At 42.3% G+C, this 15,825-nt stretch overlaps 1 protein-coding gene across 3 annotated transcripts in view; it reads left to right on the top strand.

Annotated features, from left to right (window-relative positions):
• Positions 1-12,185: 12,185 nt before the first annotated feature.
• The window catches only part of LOC109895592 (MAP kinase-activated protein kinase 5-like), a 37,362-nt gene continuing 33,722 nt past the window's right edge, over positions 12,186-15,825 (top strand). The window contains exon 1 of one of the 3 annotated variants that reach the window (XM_020489421.2): positions 12,186-13,457. In XM_020489421.2, coding sequence (XP_020345010.1) covers positions 13,422-13,457 — 36 coding nt within the window. In that variant the 5' untranslated portion in view covers positions 12,186-13,421. The remainder of the gene's footprint in view (positions 13,458-15,825) is intronic. The other 2 variants (XM_020489422.2, XM_031830475.1) reach the window with 2 other exon arrangements.

Raw genomic sequence — 15,825 nt, 5'->3', positions numbered from 1 at the left:
GGAGAGAATTAGAGAACGCACACTTAGATTCACACAGGACACCGAATAGGACAGGAGAAGTACTCCAGATATAACAAACTGACCCCAGCCCCCCGACACATAAACTACTGCAGCATAAATACTGGAGGCTGAGACAGGAGGGGTCAGGAGACACTGTGGCCCCATCCGAGGACACCCCCACATGTGATATGTGGATATCATTTAAAAATTCCAATAAAACTCCATCTACAGACCAAAATCCATGCAATGGAACTCCTATTTTTGTGCTATACCAAATAAAATGTGGGTATGGGTGGTTCACATCATGCTATTACCTAACCTGTTACCATTTGAATATTCTACCCTTAACTTGAAAAAGTTCAATCTTACACCTAACATTTTGACACATCTCCTGTTCATGTGGACTTTTTTTTATCCTGTCGCATTACTTTAGCCAACTACACTGACCAACAATATAAATGCAACTCTAAAATGTTCAGTTTTGTTTTGTCACATAACACAATGCCACAGATGTCTCAAGTTTGAAGGGAGCGTGCAATTGTCATGATGACTGCAGGAATGTCCACCAGAGCTGTTGCCAGAGAATTCAATGTGTATTTCTCTACCATAAACCACCTCCAACGTAGTTTTAGAGAATTTGGCAGTACATCCAACCGGCCTCACAACCGTAGACCACTTGTAACCACGCCTGCCCAGGACCTCCACAGCCGGCCTCTTCACCTGCAGGATTGTCTGAAGGGAGGCGGGGCGGGGTGCAGAGGAGTATTTATGTCTGTAATAATGCCATTTTGTGTGGAAAAACAAATTCTGATTGGCTGGGCCTGACTCCCAAGTGGGTGGGCCTATGCCCTCCCAGGCCCACCAATGGCTGCACCTCTACCCAGTGATGTAAAATCCATAGATTAGGGCCCAACTGTGATCTGCCCAACAATGCCTCTCTACAAGACGAACTCAATGGATTTTATGCACACTTTGGCTACAACAACATTGAGCCGGGCGTGAGGGCTGTCACCGACCTAGAGGACTTGGGTGATCTCGATCTCCGAGACCGATGTGAGAAGGGTCTTTAATGAAGTCAATACCCGCAAGGCCGCGGGCCACGATGGTATTCCAGTGCACATTCTCGGAGCATGCGCAGAACAACATATTCACTGTAATTTTCACCTCTCCTTGTCCCAGTCTGTAATCCCCACATGTTTTAAGATGACCACAATCATTCCTGTTTATAAGAACTCTAAGGCTTCATGCTACAATGACTCCCATCCTGTAGCACTAACTTCTGTAATCATGAAGTGCTTTGAGATGCTGGTTATGACACACATTATCTCCCCCTTCCCAGCCACCCTAGACCCATTTTAGGGGTGTGTGCTTAGTCTCCTCCTGTACTCCCTGTTCACCCATGACTGTGTGGCCATGCACGACCAAGACCATTGTCAAGTTTGATTGACTACACCATGGTGGTAGGCCTGACCACGGGCGACAATGAGTCAGCCTACATGGAGGAGGTCAGTGACCTGGCAGTGTGATTTTGGAGCAACAACCTCTCCCTCAACGTCAGCAAGACCAAGGAGCTGATCATGGACTACAGGAGGGTGAGCACGCACCCATCCACATCGATGTGGTGGCAGTGGAGCAAGTAGACAGCTTCAAATTCCTTGGTGTCCAAATCAAGACTTAAAATAGTCCTAACACACACGCACAGTTGTGAAGAAGGCGCGACAATGCCTCTTCCCCATCAGGAGATTGAAAAAGTTTGCCATGGGCCCTCAAATCCTGAAAAGGTTCTATAGCTGTACCATTGAGAGCATATTGACTGGCTGCATCACTGCTTGGTATGGCAACAGCACTGCCCTCGATCGCATGGCGCTACAGAGGGTTGTGCAGAAAGCCCAGTACATCACTGGGGCCGAGCTCCCTGCCAACCAGGACCTTTATATCAGGCGGTGTGAAAAGAAGGCCCAGGAAATCGGCAAAGACCCAAACCACCCAAGCCATATACATTATCTTGTAATTTAGAGGTAACTTTAGTTTAAGTCAAATAAATTTTCTGGCGAGCTGGCTTGAGGATTTAGCTATCTAGTAGATAATCTTAGCTAGCTTCTGTCTCCCAGTTAGCCCAGAACACAGATCGCCAATTGTGGCTTTCTCTGGGACAGACATGCTCCCAATCCTAATCTGCCAAATGTATTTATTCTTTAGAAGAATTTCCAGAACCTTGACAGATCTCAGATGCAGTAAATGAATTATGAAACATCGGCTTTACTGTGCCACAAAATGTGAGTATTCATCTTTTGATAGGACTGACACAGTTGTTATAGTGCTGTGCAAAGTTGATATGATGTTCATAAATATATTTATAATGTTTATTATGAGTTTTTTTTTACACATTGTCATTTACAGGACTTTCAAGACACGCAAACAAGTCAGAGGAGCAGAGACAAGCAGCTGTCTTCACAGTGACTGAGGTGAGTGTTAACTAATATACAGTGCCTTCGGAAAGTATTCAGACCCTTTGACATTTTCCACATTTTGGTACGTTACTCTAAAATGGATTATATAAATACAAATCCTCAGCAATCTACACACAATACCCCATAATAACAAAGCAAAAACAGATTTTCAGAAATGTTTGAAAATGAATAAAAAATTTAAACTTATTTACATAAGTATTCAGACCCTTTGCTATGAGACGCGAAATTGAGCTCAGGTGCATCCTGTTTCCATTGATCATCCCTGAGATGTTTCTACAACTTGATTAGAGTCCACCTGTGGTAAATTCAATTGATTGGACATGATTTGGAAAGGCACACACCTGTCTATATAAGGTCCCACAGCCTCCAACATTCTTAAATGGAAGAAGTTTGGGAGACTAGTCAGGATCGAGGCAAACATGAACTGAGCGAAGTACAGAAAGATCCTTAATAAAAACCTGCTACAGAGCGCTCAGGACCTCAGACTGGGTTGAAGGTTCACCTTCCAACAGGACAACGACCCTAAGCACACAGCCAAGACAAAGCAGGAGTGGCTTCGGGACAAGTCTCTGAATGTCCTTGAGTGGCCCAGCCAGAGTAACCTAACAAAATGTGGAAAAAGTCAAGGGATCTGAATACTTTCTGAAGGCACTATATAGTGAGTTCTGGATGCCCCAATCAAGTGATTGTTTCTTAAATAATGTTGTATGACATTAAATAAATAAGTTAACTGGCTTATTTAATTTAAGACAAACAAAATAATGCCAAGATGTACTCTACTGTAAACACACTTAAGGCATGCTTCCCAGCTGAAAGTTTCAGTAAAGTTTGTGCATATATTATGAGGAAATTTTTGTGAGTTTTGGACTTGTTCAGGGACACAATTACTACTGTTCGGGGACACAATTTTTTTCTGGAGGGCAACCTAAGATCGGAGCCGAAGTCTACGCTTCTTCGTCGGTGATTGGTCAACAGTAGGGATTCGTCAATAAAGTCTTTGTCATTCAACGAGAGAAGACTCGTTTTCATGTACATTTTTTCATTGAAAAATACTGCACCAAACATCTTAGTTCGTTGTAAAATTGCGTGACTAAGTGAAAGATTTCTTGAGTTATCTTAGGTTAATTCTGTTACGCCCTGACCATAGAGAGCCCTTGTTTCTATGGTGTAGTAGGTTAGGGCGTGACTAGGGGGTGTTCTAGTTTATATTTTCTATGTTGGTGTTTTGTATGGTTCCCAATTAGAGGCAGCTGGAAAATCGCTGTCTCTAATTGGGGATCATATTTAAGTAGACATTTTTCCCACCTGTGTTTGTGGGACATTGTTTGTGTTTAGTTGCCTGTGCGCACTTCATGACTTCATGTTTCATTATTGGTTTATTGTTTTGTTTGTTTCATGGAGATTAAAACTTCTTGGTGACTAGGGGGCAGTATTGAGAAGCTTGGAGGAATAAGGTGCCCAGAGTAAACCTCCTGCTACTCAGCCATAAAAGCTAGAATATGCATATAATTAGTATATTTGGATAGAAAACACTCTGATGTTTCTAAAACTGTTTGAATGATGTCTGTGAGTATAACATAACTCATATGGCAGGTGAAAACCTGAGAATGAAATCCAACCAGGAAGTGGGAAATCTGAGGTTGGTCGATTTTCAACTCCACCCCTATTGAAGATACAGTGGGATATTGGTCATGTTGCACTTCCTAAGGCTTCCACTAGATGTCAACAGTCTTTAGAAACTTGTTTGAAGCTTCTACTGTAAAGGAGGGGCTCATAAGGGCTCTTTGAGTCAGTGGTCTGGCAGAGTGCCACAGGCTCGTGACGTGCGGTCATGTGAGAGGTAGCTGCCTTTCCATTGCATTTCTGAAGACAACGGAATTCCCCGGTTGGAACATTATTGAAGATTTATGTTAAAAACATCCTAAAGATTGATTCTATACATCGTTTGACATGTTTCTACGGACTGTAGCGGAACTTTTTGACATTTCGTCTGCTCCTAGTGAACGCGCTTTGTGGCTTTGGATTCGTTTACAAAACGTGCTAACAAAAGTAGCTATTTGGACATAAATGATGGACATTATCGAACAAATCAAACATTTATTGTGGAATTGGGATTCCTGGGAGTGCATTCTGATGAAGATCATCAAAGGTAAGTGAATATTTATAATGCTATTTCTGACTAATGTTGACTACACAATATGGCGGATATCTTTTTGGCTGGTTTGGACTCTGAGCGCCGTATTCAGATTATTGCATGGTTTGCTTTTTCCGTAAAGTTTTTTTAAAAATCGGACACAGCCGTTGCATTAAGTTGTTTAAGAAGTTTATCTAAATTACCATGTATAATAGTTGTATCTTTTATCAATGTTTATTATGAGTATTTCTGTGAATTGATGATGTGGCTCTCTGCAAAATCACTGCATGTTTTGGAACTACTGAACATAACAAGCCAATGTAAAATGAGATTTTTGGATATAAATATGCACTTCATCGAACAAAACACACATGTATTGTGTTACATGAAGTCCTATGAGTGTCATCTGATGAAGATCAAAGGTTAGTGATTCATTTTATCTATATTTCTGCTTTTTGTGACTCCACTCTTTGGCTGGAAAAATGGCTGTGTTTTTCTGTGACTTGGTGGTGACCTAACATAATTGTTTGTGGTGCTTTCGCTGTAAAGCCTTTTTGAAATCAGATACTTTGGCTGGATTAACGAGAATTGTATCTTTAAAATTATGTTAAACACTTTGCTTGAGGAATTTTAATTATGAGATTTTTGTTGTTTTGAATTTGGCGCCCTGCACTTTCACTGGCTGTTGGCGGGGTGGGATGCTACCGTCCCGAATATCCCAGACAGGTTAAAAATATGTGGAACTATACTCATGCTGCACCTTGGTCTGCTCATTACGATGATCGTGACAGAATATTCCACCAACAAAGGACCAAGCAGCATGTGACGGAGGTAAAGGAGTTTTGGACCTGGGAAGATGGTAGGTTGTGAGACCCTTCCTTGGAAGGAGACATCAAGGAAGGTGGAAGGACAGCGACGACGCCAGGGACCGCGGCCACAGACGGAGCAGCGGATAGTGGAAGAGCAGGTCATCAGTCCGGTGCCATCTGTGACGGCTCCACGCACCAGATCTCCAGTGCACCTCCCCAGGCCGGTATGTCCTGTGCCGGTTCCTCACACACGCCATGAGGAGCGTGTCGTCAGTCCGCTGCCAAAGAAACCCCAAGATTCTTTTGGAGGCACATGGAGCTGGCGGCTGGGCCACGGGAAGAGCCAGAGACCATCAGGGAGGCAATGGAGAAGTTGGGAGAGAGAGAGATGAGAGAGATGTTGTGCAAGTGTGTTCTGCTCAACATTCGACCAGAAGATCCGGTTAGCAGTCTGGTGTAACCTGTGCCGGCTCCACACATCAGATTTCCAGTGCGCCTCCCCAGTCCGGTACACCCTGTGCCTCCTCCCCACACTCGCCCTGAGGTGCATGTCACCAGTCCGGTGCCACTTGTACCGGCTCAACACATCAGATCTCCAGTGCACCTCCCCAGTCCGGTACGTCCTATGCCTCCTCCCCGCACTCACCCTGAGGTGCATGTCACCAGTCCGGTGCCACTTGTACCGGCTTCACGCACTAGGCCTCCAGTGCGCATTCACAGTCCAGAGCCTCCCGCGACGGTTCCCAGTCCGGAACCTCCCGCGACGGTTCCCAGTCCGGAACCTCCCGCGACGGTTCCCAGTCCGGAACCTCCCGCGACGGTTCCCAGTCCGGAACCTCCCGCGACGGTTCCCAGTCCGGAACCTCCCGCGACGGTTCCCAGTCCGGAACCTCCCGCGACGGTTCCCAGTCCGGAACCTCCCGCGACTGTCCACAGTCCGGAACCTCCCGCGACTGTCCACAGTCCGGAACCTCCCGCGACTGTCCACAGTCCGGAACCTCCCGCGACGGTCCACAGTCCGGAACCTCCCGCGACGGTCCACAGTCCGGAACCTCCCGCGACGGTCCACAGTCCGGAATCTCCCGTGACGGTCTACAGTCCGGAACCTCCAGCGACGTTCCACAGTCCAGAACCTCCCACGACAGTCCACAATCCGGAACCTCCAGCGACGGTCCACAGTCCGGAACCTCCCGCGACGGTCCACTGCCCGGAACCTCCAGCGACAGTCAACGGTCCAGAACCTCCTGCGACGGTCAATGGTCCGGAGCTTCCAGGCAAGGTGTCCAGTCCTGCTCCATGGCCTTCCTCTGCACCGATGCCCAGTCTAGACACGGCGTCCAGTACCACTCCAAGGCCGGAGCCTTCCTCTGCGCCGATGCCCAGTACAGCGACGGTGTCCAGTCCCGCTTCAGGACAGGAGCCTTACTCTCCCTATATATAGGGGTTAAATAAATATAGAAACAGAGATATATATTATACAACTTGAAGTTAATATAATGCCATTGTTAAGTGAGAAAACCACTCTGGAAAAGGGCGGGACAGCTCCTTCGGATGTGAGCATGAAAAATATTTGAATTCCCTGTCTAGTGATATTAAGAACCCTTTTAAAGTAGAGAAGTGTAGGCTGGAGGTCTCTGATGGGTTTATGAAGAGTCATCCGTTGGAAAGAACTGATTGATTAGCAATCAGGGGCCAATCTCGGGTGCAGAAGCATAGTAAGATGATCAGAACCTGATAAGCTTCTATGTGGTATATGTCATCATATTAGGGATATCTAGGTGAAATGTCCAACGTTTTCCTGAAATATCGGGACATGTGTAATTAGGGAAATATATGTGAAATATCAATTTCTCTTGAAAGCAGGACATGTTACTTTTACTTTTTTATTTCCTTAATCACAGGTTATGAGAATCTACTGTCTGAAGCAATATCCCTTGATCCAAGGACTGTTCGTGAAATGATACAAGATCACCGATGAAGTGTTCAGTAGAAGTCCTTATCAATCAGTGGAACGAAAGAAGAATTCCTCACTAGCGGCAGACTGTCATAACATAATTTCTAATAGTTATCTATGTGGGACGGATACCAGTGTGTAAGAGCTGGCCACTTTTAAAGGACTTGGTGAATGATTACCTTGCCAATAGGATGATTGAATATTATTGTCTTGTAGACAATTATTTTTTTGTGTGAGTTTCCTACCAAATACAGAATGTGGTAGGAATCGTAAGGGACATCATCATTACACCTGTTAATACTTGTTTTCTTTAACTATGTTGGAAATCTATTTGTTATTGTAACATCAAGTTTTTTATAGAAATGCAAGGTGTTTAATGTGAATGATTTTATGCTTACTGCTAATGTTTTTTATACGGTCAATTTTTTCATGTTTTTTATTGTTTTCTAAAAATACATTTTAAGTATATATATTTTTTAAATGGTCTAGGGGGAGTGTAAGAATATTTCCAAGATAAATACACAAAGCAGAGTACGAGAGGTCAAGAAGACAAGAAGTCAATGGAAATAGTTGTTTTTCTGTAATATCAATGGGTCAGAGACAAGGAATTGTAATTGTCAACCACAGGCTAGGGCTGAGTTATAAAACTACATCCTATCCCTTTGTTCTATGGAGAGAATCACTGAGGAGATAATCCCCAAGGACAGGGGAGCATGAACATCTACCATCTACCACCCTGCATGATTTCTTCTCTTTGAATAAACCTATTTTCCTCCCCCTGATTTGCTTTGGGGTCTGTTATTGAATAATAACATCAACTGCTAACACGTCACGTTAACATTAGCTAAAGGTCACCAAATATGTTTTTACCTAAATCAGGGGTTTCCTCATCGTCTGATTCATTTTCAGAGTCAGAGAAAGTCAGCTTGGCACTAGCTTTGTCGATAGCGCCTGATAAAATCAGGACAGCAATGTTTTGAGAGAAATAGCAACATATTTGCAGTTCTCCATACTTTTTTTAGTATAAAGGATTATCTATGCATATCGAGCAGCTCATTTTATAGACACAAGATGCTACACCGCAGACCAATCTGAAACTCATCTCTCGGCAGGTCCACCCCACTCATTATCTCAGCCTTTTTCTTATGCTATACCAACTAGGCTCGTAATTTAACAACTTTATTCGCATTTACAGACGGCATAAAAGTTTGTTATTAAGGCACATGTTCACATGTTCGAGAAGGTATTTTTGCCAAAAAACGCATTTTGATTTTAAAAAATTGTTTACGTTCAAATGGCTCTCCTGTGAAGTGGTGACTTGCAACATATGCCTCGTTTCCTGAAATGGATCACATTTGGAGAGTTTCTCCCATTCTTCTCTGCAGATCCTCTCAAGCTGTCAGGTTGGATGGGAAGTGTCGCTGCACAGCTCTTCAGGTCTCTTCGGAGATGTTAGATCGGGTTCAAGTCCGGGCTCTGGCTGGGCCACTCAAGGAATTTCAGACTTGTCCGGAAGCCACTTTTGCGTTGTCTTGGCTGTGTGCTAGGGTCGTTGTCCTGTTAGAAGGTCAACCTTCGCCCCAGTCTGAGGTCCTCAGCACGCTGGAGCAGGCATTCAACAAGGATTTCTCTGCACTACTTTTGTGAAGAAGGAAAAAAAATACATGTTTTATTGCATTTCCTACAGCACCCTCATCAGCCCTACTTCCCACAGCTATTCGAAGGGCACTATGGTAGACGGGGGAAACCCTTTTCATGCAGAAATTACGTCGATACAGAAATGGCTTTTCTGTGGGCGGTTAGGAGAACTTAAGCAGCAGGTTAGGAGAATTAACATTGCAGGTTAAAAGAGTGGCCGTGTTCAATACCATCAAAATGACTGCAGATGACTGCCGACTGACTGATCTACAAATCACCTTGCATCATAAATAACGAATCATTTTTATTTGTAGATCAGTCAGTCACAATATACCCATGATATATTGCGGTTTTGATCGTAAATCACCACACATTTGTGGCCAGCTGAAGCAAAATGGTAATTAAAAGCACCACAAATTTCGACCATAGTAGAACATCATGTCGGAGGATAACAACACAGACAAATTAATCAAGTTAAGGGTGATTCATTTGAATACAGAACAATTGTTTGGATATTGGATTTGGTTATTAAAACACCACACATTTTTGGCCAGCTGAAGCCAAATAGTTATTAAAAGCAGCAACGAGGGGTTGCAGTTTTGTTTAAAAGATTTGACCACTTTGCAGAAGTTAGCTGGATTTACCACCACTCTCAGATACACAATTCAAGAAATATGTTGATTTTGCTTTTCTAACCAGAGAAATATATTTCTCATTGTCTGAAAGACTGCCAATCTGACATAGAATCAGTCAGTCTTAACCCACGCTACATTTATTTCCTTTAATTTAAGACAATTCATGCGTAAACCAAGGATTATATCAGTTTTTTACCCATATCTTTTTGTACAGAACATGTTTATCTGCAACTAATTAAATTGGGAAACAATTAAGGGCTTGATCAGAGTCAGTGATGTTTGGCACAATCCACCAGACACTCAACCCCAGCTCAGTCACAAAATATTGCTCATTAAAATAAAAAAATGTATATTTGTAACACTGCATGAGTGAGATTTAGGTATCTAGGTAACTCATTAGCAAATATTCCATTGGCTGTACAATTATGAGGAGCATTTGTTAGAATAATATCTAAAAGAGTAGATTTGTTAGGGTGTTTAAAGTTGGAGCGAGTTGGTTTAGTTATCAGCTGAGTTAGATTTAGCTCAGAGATGGTAATGGATACAGAAACATTTAAATGGCTCTTTATGCCAACTTTGTCATACTAAAAACATTATGATCAGTCAGAGACACACCAGAGTCCGGCATAGACTCCTTTAACCAAGATTCAGTTATAACCAGAATGTCCATGTTGGTACAGAAGAAAGATACAATACAAACTATTTTCCCCAAAGCTGCAGCTGTGGGATTTCAGATCAGACAGTCTCTTTAAAGAACATGCCATGCTCAGCAGATAGCTATTAGAAAATACCATGGGGTTGGCTTGAATTGGAATAGATACAAGACTGCCTAGAACCGAACTATTAGGCTGAACCACTGAACCCATAATTCCTCCCTGGCCTATTAATTTGTCATTTCAAACAATATATTCAAAGTGCTGCCCACTATATTCCAACTATTGAATTATAATTATCTTTCTATTTCCACGATTCAAACAGTTCACCAATAAACTAGGCCTAGATTGTTTGCCCATATTTACCAGTCAGCTCTACATGGCACAATGTGGAGATGATAACAAAAGTGTAGTAAATGCAGAAATTGATGAAAATGCAGCAAATTACTTTTAGTTGAAGTTATATTGTTTTATTCTGTTCAATCAGAATGTATAAAGCCCCACTGAAATCACTTATAATGTATTTGTTGCCACCCTAGGGTAATTTAGAACTTTTATTATTCAAAAACATAAAATACTGTCAAAAATGTGATATGATATTTTGGCCATATTGCCCAGCCCTAGGTCAAAGACTCAATCATGTACACTCTTACTTTAGTTGTGGCTGCTTTGTATGATATGTATTGTTGTCTCTACCTTCTTAACCTTTGTTTGTGCAATGTTTTGGTGCTGCTACCATGTTGTGTTGCTGCCTTATGTTGATGTCTTAGGTCCCTCTTTATGTAGTGTTGTGTCTCTCTTGTTGTGATGTGTGTTTTGTCCTATATTTATATTGCATTTATTTTTTAAATCCCAGGCCCCCATCCCCGCAGGAGGCCTTTTGCCATTTGGTAGGCTGTCATTGTAAATAATATATTTGTTCTTAACTGACTTGCCTAGTTAAATAAAGGTTAAATAAAATAAAGACATTGCATGTATCAACCAATGGTTGAGTGCCACGTCATCGACTGACAGATTGCTGTAACATAAACTGATAAGTAAAATACCTATCCAATCGTTGTACGATCTTGCATGCATCAGCAACGGCTGGTCAGAGGAATGCGCCCATAGGTTGCATAGCACATTATCAACTGGGTAATTTACTGACAGAATTCTCTAACATATTTTATTGACCCTGGGTTTATAAGCGCGGATATCGACTCTGCCACTTGAGCATGCTTTTGAGGCACAGTCGATAGCGCACTGGACTTCGGGCTAGAAGGTCGAGGGTTCGAGACTGTTTCATTACAATGTGATGTGGTTAGCTGATGAGTAAAAAACTTCACTTTTTTTTTATTAACAACAAATCAATACAGGAAGTACATGTGGGAACAGAAGTATATATTAATAATATACAGGGCTAGGGGTTACATAGATACTTATTATTTCAACAGCTTTTTTTGTTAGTAGAGTATTTAATTGTCTTAAAATACAGTTCCATTTACTTTTGTAAGGTAATTGTGCATTTACATTTGTGAATATGAAATTTGGCCAAAATAATTAAATAAAAATGTTTCAGCTTATTTCTATCGTAGGTAAAGAATCCAAGAAGTACATATCTCCACAATAGTGTAAGATCTTCATAAATGTGTTCAATTATAAATCTACTGATGTCTTGCCACAGTTTTCTTACATAATACAATGCCAAAAAAGATGCAACACTGTTTCTGGGTGGTCATCACAAAATAAACTATTTGAGTTGATATTTTCCTTAAACTTCTTTATGCCTAAAATACCTATTCAGGCGTTGTAGGATCTGGTATGCAGAAACGCCTGCGCAACGAATGTGCCCAACACTCAACATCTGGTCTTGTTTGACGTCATTACTGCCGACAGTACAGGCGACTGCCAACTGACTGACCTACAAAGAACACTGCATCATAAATAACTACTCGTTATTATTTGTAGGTCAGGTACAGTCACAATTTACCCTTGATACATTACGGTTTTGATCCTTTCAAACACCGCCAGAGATAGAGCACTTTGTTCTCGAATTGAACAGGATGGACCCCAAGGCCCAACAAATGTCAGTCGTTTTCCTGCCTGTTTTGATAAAAACGGCGCAAATGTGATAAGTGAACCGGGCTCAATGCTACTAATATATTTTACTATGATATTGAAAGGTTTCGTGATGACAATCCTCAAATATTTTGAATTGTAATGTCTTCAAATATGAATAATTTTCATCAGGCTTTCGTTATAGGCCGTTCTTGTTTAGTTAGACACAATTTTTCCTTTGACAAGAACCGTAGCTAGTTTGCTAGGGTTTAAGTCACTATACGATTCATCTTTATTATCGTTTAGCTAAGTGATATATAACCTGGATGACTATTCACTTTTACACTCGCTGGCAAATAATGGTTGGGACGGTTTGCTAGCAAGCCAGGCTCTTTTAGCGAGCTAATTGAGTTAGCGTCGACGAGTTTTGGTACTCGGCGAACCTCCCCCCGCTTCATGTTCACATGAGGTCTCTCAACAACGCATTTCACTTAGCCAGTTTGCTTGCATTTAACAGTAACGAACCCCGAGACGAAGGGTCACGCTAATTAACGTTAGCAGCTCATTAGACCGGTGCGTGTCCTGTGGCTATCTTGCTACTGCTGTAGCTAGGCAAGTACAGTAGCTAAGTGCTCAAGCATAGCACTCGATGCTGGCTAAAAATAACCAACTCTTTGTCCCCCATTCAGCACCCCACCAAAAGTGGTGAGCTCGCCTATTAGAGCCCGTCCACCTTACGACTTTACATACAACCAGTTGGGACTTTGTCGCTCTACATGGTCGATACAGCCAAGTCAGGACGATCGGAAGAGGTTGGAGGCACTGTAGTTTGTGAGACGAACTGGCATGAGGCATCTCTCTCCGGCTGGGTGTCTTCAAGTCGGGTTACCAAAGTAAACGCATTCAACTGGCTTTTTTTGACCGAACATCAAGCGTCATCCATGGCGTTGGCCTGTCACCAGTAGCTTGTTCCCGGCAGGGAAAACCTTAGCTATTTAACATTAACAATACTGTTAAAGGACACCCCCTTTGTTCTGATTGTAAACTGTGAAAGAAATAATTTAAAGTTATTCTACCACAGTGGAACATCATGTCGGAGGATAACAACGCAGACAAATTCATCAAGGTACTGTAATGTTGATTCATTTGAATACAGAACAATTGTTTGCATGTTGGATGTGCTGCTAATGTTGTTATAAGGCTAGGGCTGGGAATTGCCAGGGAACTCAGGATATTTAGGTGCCGATAAGATATGTATTGCGATTCTCACGATTATAGCTATATGTATTGCGATTCGAGGTTCCAAACGTATTGCTGCAGAAGGACACGAGAGGCATGCGTTTATCAGACATGGAAATAAGTTTTGAAAACAAATTGGCTCCATATTTAAAAGGAACATTTAGAACCAGCTATTAAGGAAAAATACAGAAGTTTTGGTGCAGGTAGCTAGCGCAAAAATAATAGGATATTGTCAAAATAATATGATACGATTTATCGTCAGAAATAATATCCGGACATGTAATTTATCAATTCCTCCTGTCACTACATAATGCATTGGAATGTCACTTGATAAGAGTCAGATTGAACTTCAAAGACTAATGTCAATTGTTTATTTCTATTGCAGACACATTTCGTTCCTCATGGTATTGTTTAGAAGAAATGTTTCATGCATAACATACTCTTTTCAAATTACACATCTGACATGTTTTGGAAAGTTTACTTTTTTTTCTTTCATCTCACATGAAACTTTCCTGGTTTGTTTTTCCACTTAAAGGAACACTCCACCCAAAAGTATATTTTGGTATTTATTTTATTTGTCCATAGTTGACATAGTCCCAAAATATTTGGATCAAATCTGCAATCAAGTTTTGAAGATATGTAACTTAAAAATACAGAGATCATCCCTGTATGATGCTGCAAAATGGGTCATGGGTCATGACTCTTGCTGTCCCCAGTCCACCTGGCCGTGCTGCTGCTCCAGTTTCAACTGTTCTGCCTGCGGCTATGGAACCCTGACCTGTTCACCGGACGTGCTATTTGTCCCACACTTGCTGTTTTCAACTCCCTAGAGACAGCAGGAGCGGTAAAGATACTCTCAATGATCAGCTATGAAAAGCCAACTGACATTTACTCCTGAGGTTCTGACCTGTTGCACCCTCGACAACTACTGTGATTATAATTATCTGACAATGCTGGTCATTTATGAACATTTGAACATTTTGGCCATGTTCTGTTATAATCTCCACCCGGCACAGCCAGAAGAGGACTGGCCACCCCTCATAGCCTTTCTAGGGAGTTTTTCCTAGCCTGCATTGCTTGCTGTTTGGGGTTTTAGGCTGGGTTTCTGTACAGCACACGGTATGCGAATTGGAGTGGGTCTATGGTTTCCAGGATGATGGTGTTGATGTGAGTCATGATCAGCCTTTCAAAGCACTTCATGGCTACCGACGTGAGTGCTACAGGACGATAGTCATTTTGGCAGGGCATTAATATGGAGTTAATCCCTCCTTTGCTGCTATAACAGCCTTCACTCTTCTGGGAAGGCTTTCCACTAGATATTGGAACATTGCTGCGAGAACTTGCTTCCATTCAGCCATGAGAGCATTAGTGAGGTCGGGCACTGATGTTGGCCAATTAGGCCTGGCTCACAGTTTGCATTCCAATTATCTCAAAGATGTTCAATGGGGTTGAGATCAGGTCTCTGTGCAGGCCAGTCAAGTTCTTCCACGCCGATCTAGACCAAACCATTTCTGTATGGACCTCGCTTTGTGCATGGGGGCATTGTCATACTGAAACAGGAAAAGGCCATCCCCAAACTGTTGCCACAAAGTTGGAAGCACAGAATTATCTAGAATATCATTTTATGCTGTAGTGTTAAGATTTCCCTTCACTGGAACTAAGGGGCCTAGCCCATACCATGAAAAACAGCCCCAGACCGTTATTCTTCCTACACCAATTGTACAGTTGACCTATGCAGGGGGGCAGGTAGCGTTCTCTTGGAATCCACCAAACCCAAATTTGTCCGTCGGACTGCCAGATGGTGAACCGTAATTCATTACTCCAGAGAACGCGTTTCCACTTCTCCAAAGTCCAATGGTGGCGAGCTTTACACCACTCCACCGACGCTTGGCATTACACATGGTGATCTTAGGCTTGTGCACAGCTTCTCGGCCATGTAAGCCTATTTCATGAAGCTCCCGACGAACAATTATTGTGCTGACATTCCTTCCAGGTGCAGTTTGGAACTCGGTAGTGAGTGTTGCAACTAAGGACAGATTATTTTTACGCACTTCAGCACTCGGTGGTCCAGTTCTGTGAGCTTGTGATTGCCTATCACTTCACGGCTGAGCCGTTGTTGCTCCTAGACGTTTCCACTTCACTATCATAGGATGACTACCTTTCCAACAAGTCAATTCGTAAAATTTCTGCCATGCTAGAGTTGCCCAGGTCAACTGTAAAAGCGGTTTATTTTATTATTTTATTTTACAGTTGAC

This window comes from Oncorhynchus kisutch, linkage group LG8 (assembly GCF_002021735.2).
Source record: "Oncorhynchus kisutch isolate 150728-3 linkage group LG8, Okis_V2, whole genome shotgun sequence".
Taxonomy (NCBI): domain Eukaryota; kingdom Metazoa; phylum Chordata; class Actinopteri; order Salmoniformes; family Salmonidae; genus Oncorhynchus; species Oncorhynchus kisutch.
Note: the sequence above shows the minus strand (reverse complement) of the source record. Positions and strands in the feature narration are given on the sequence as shown.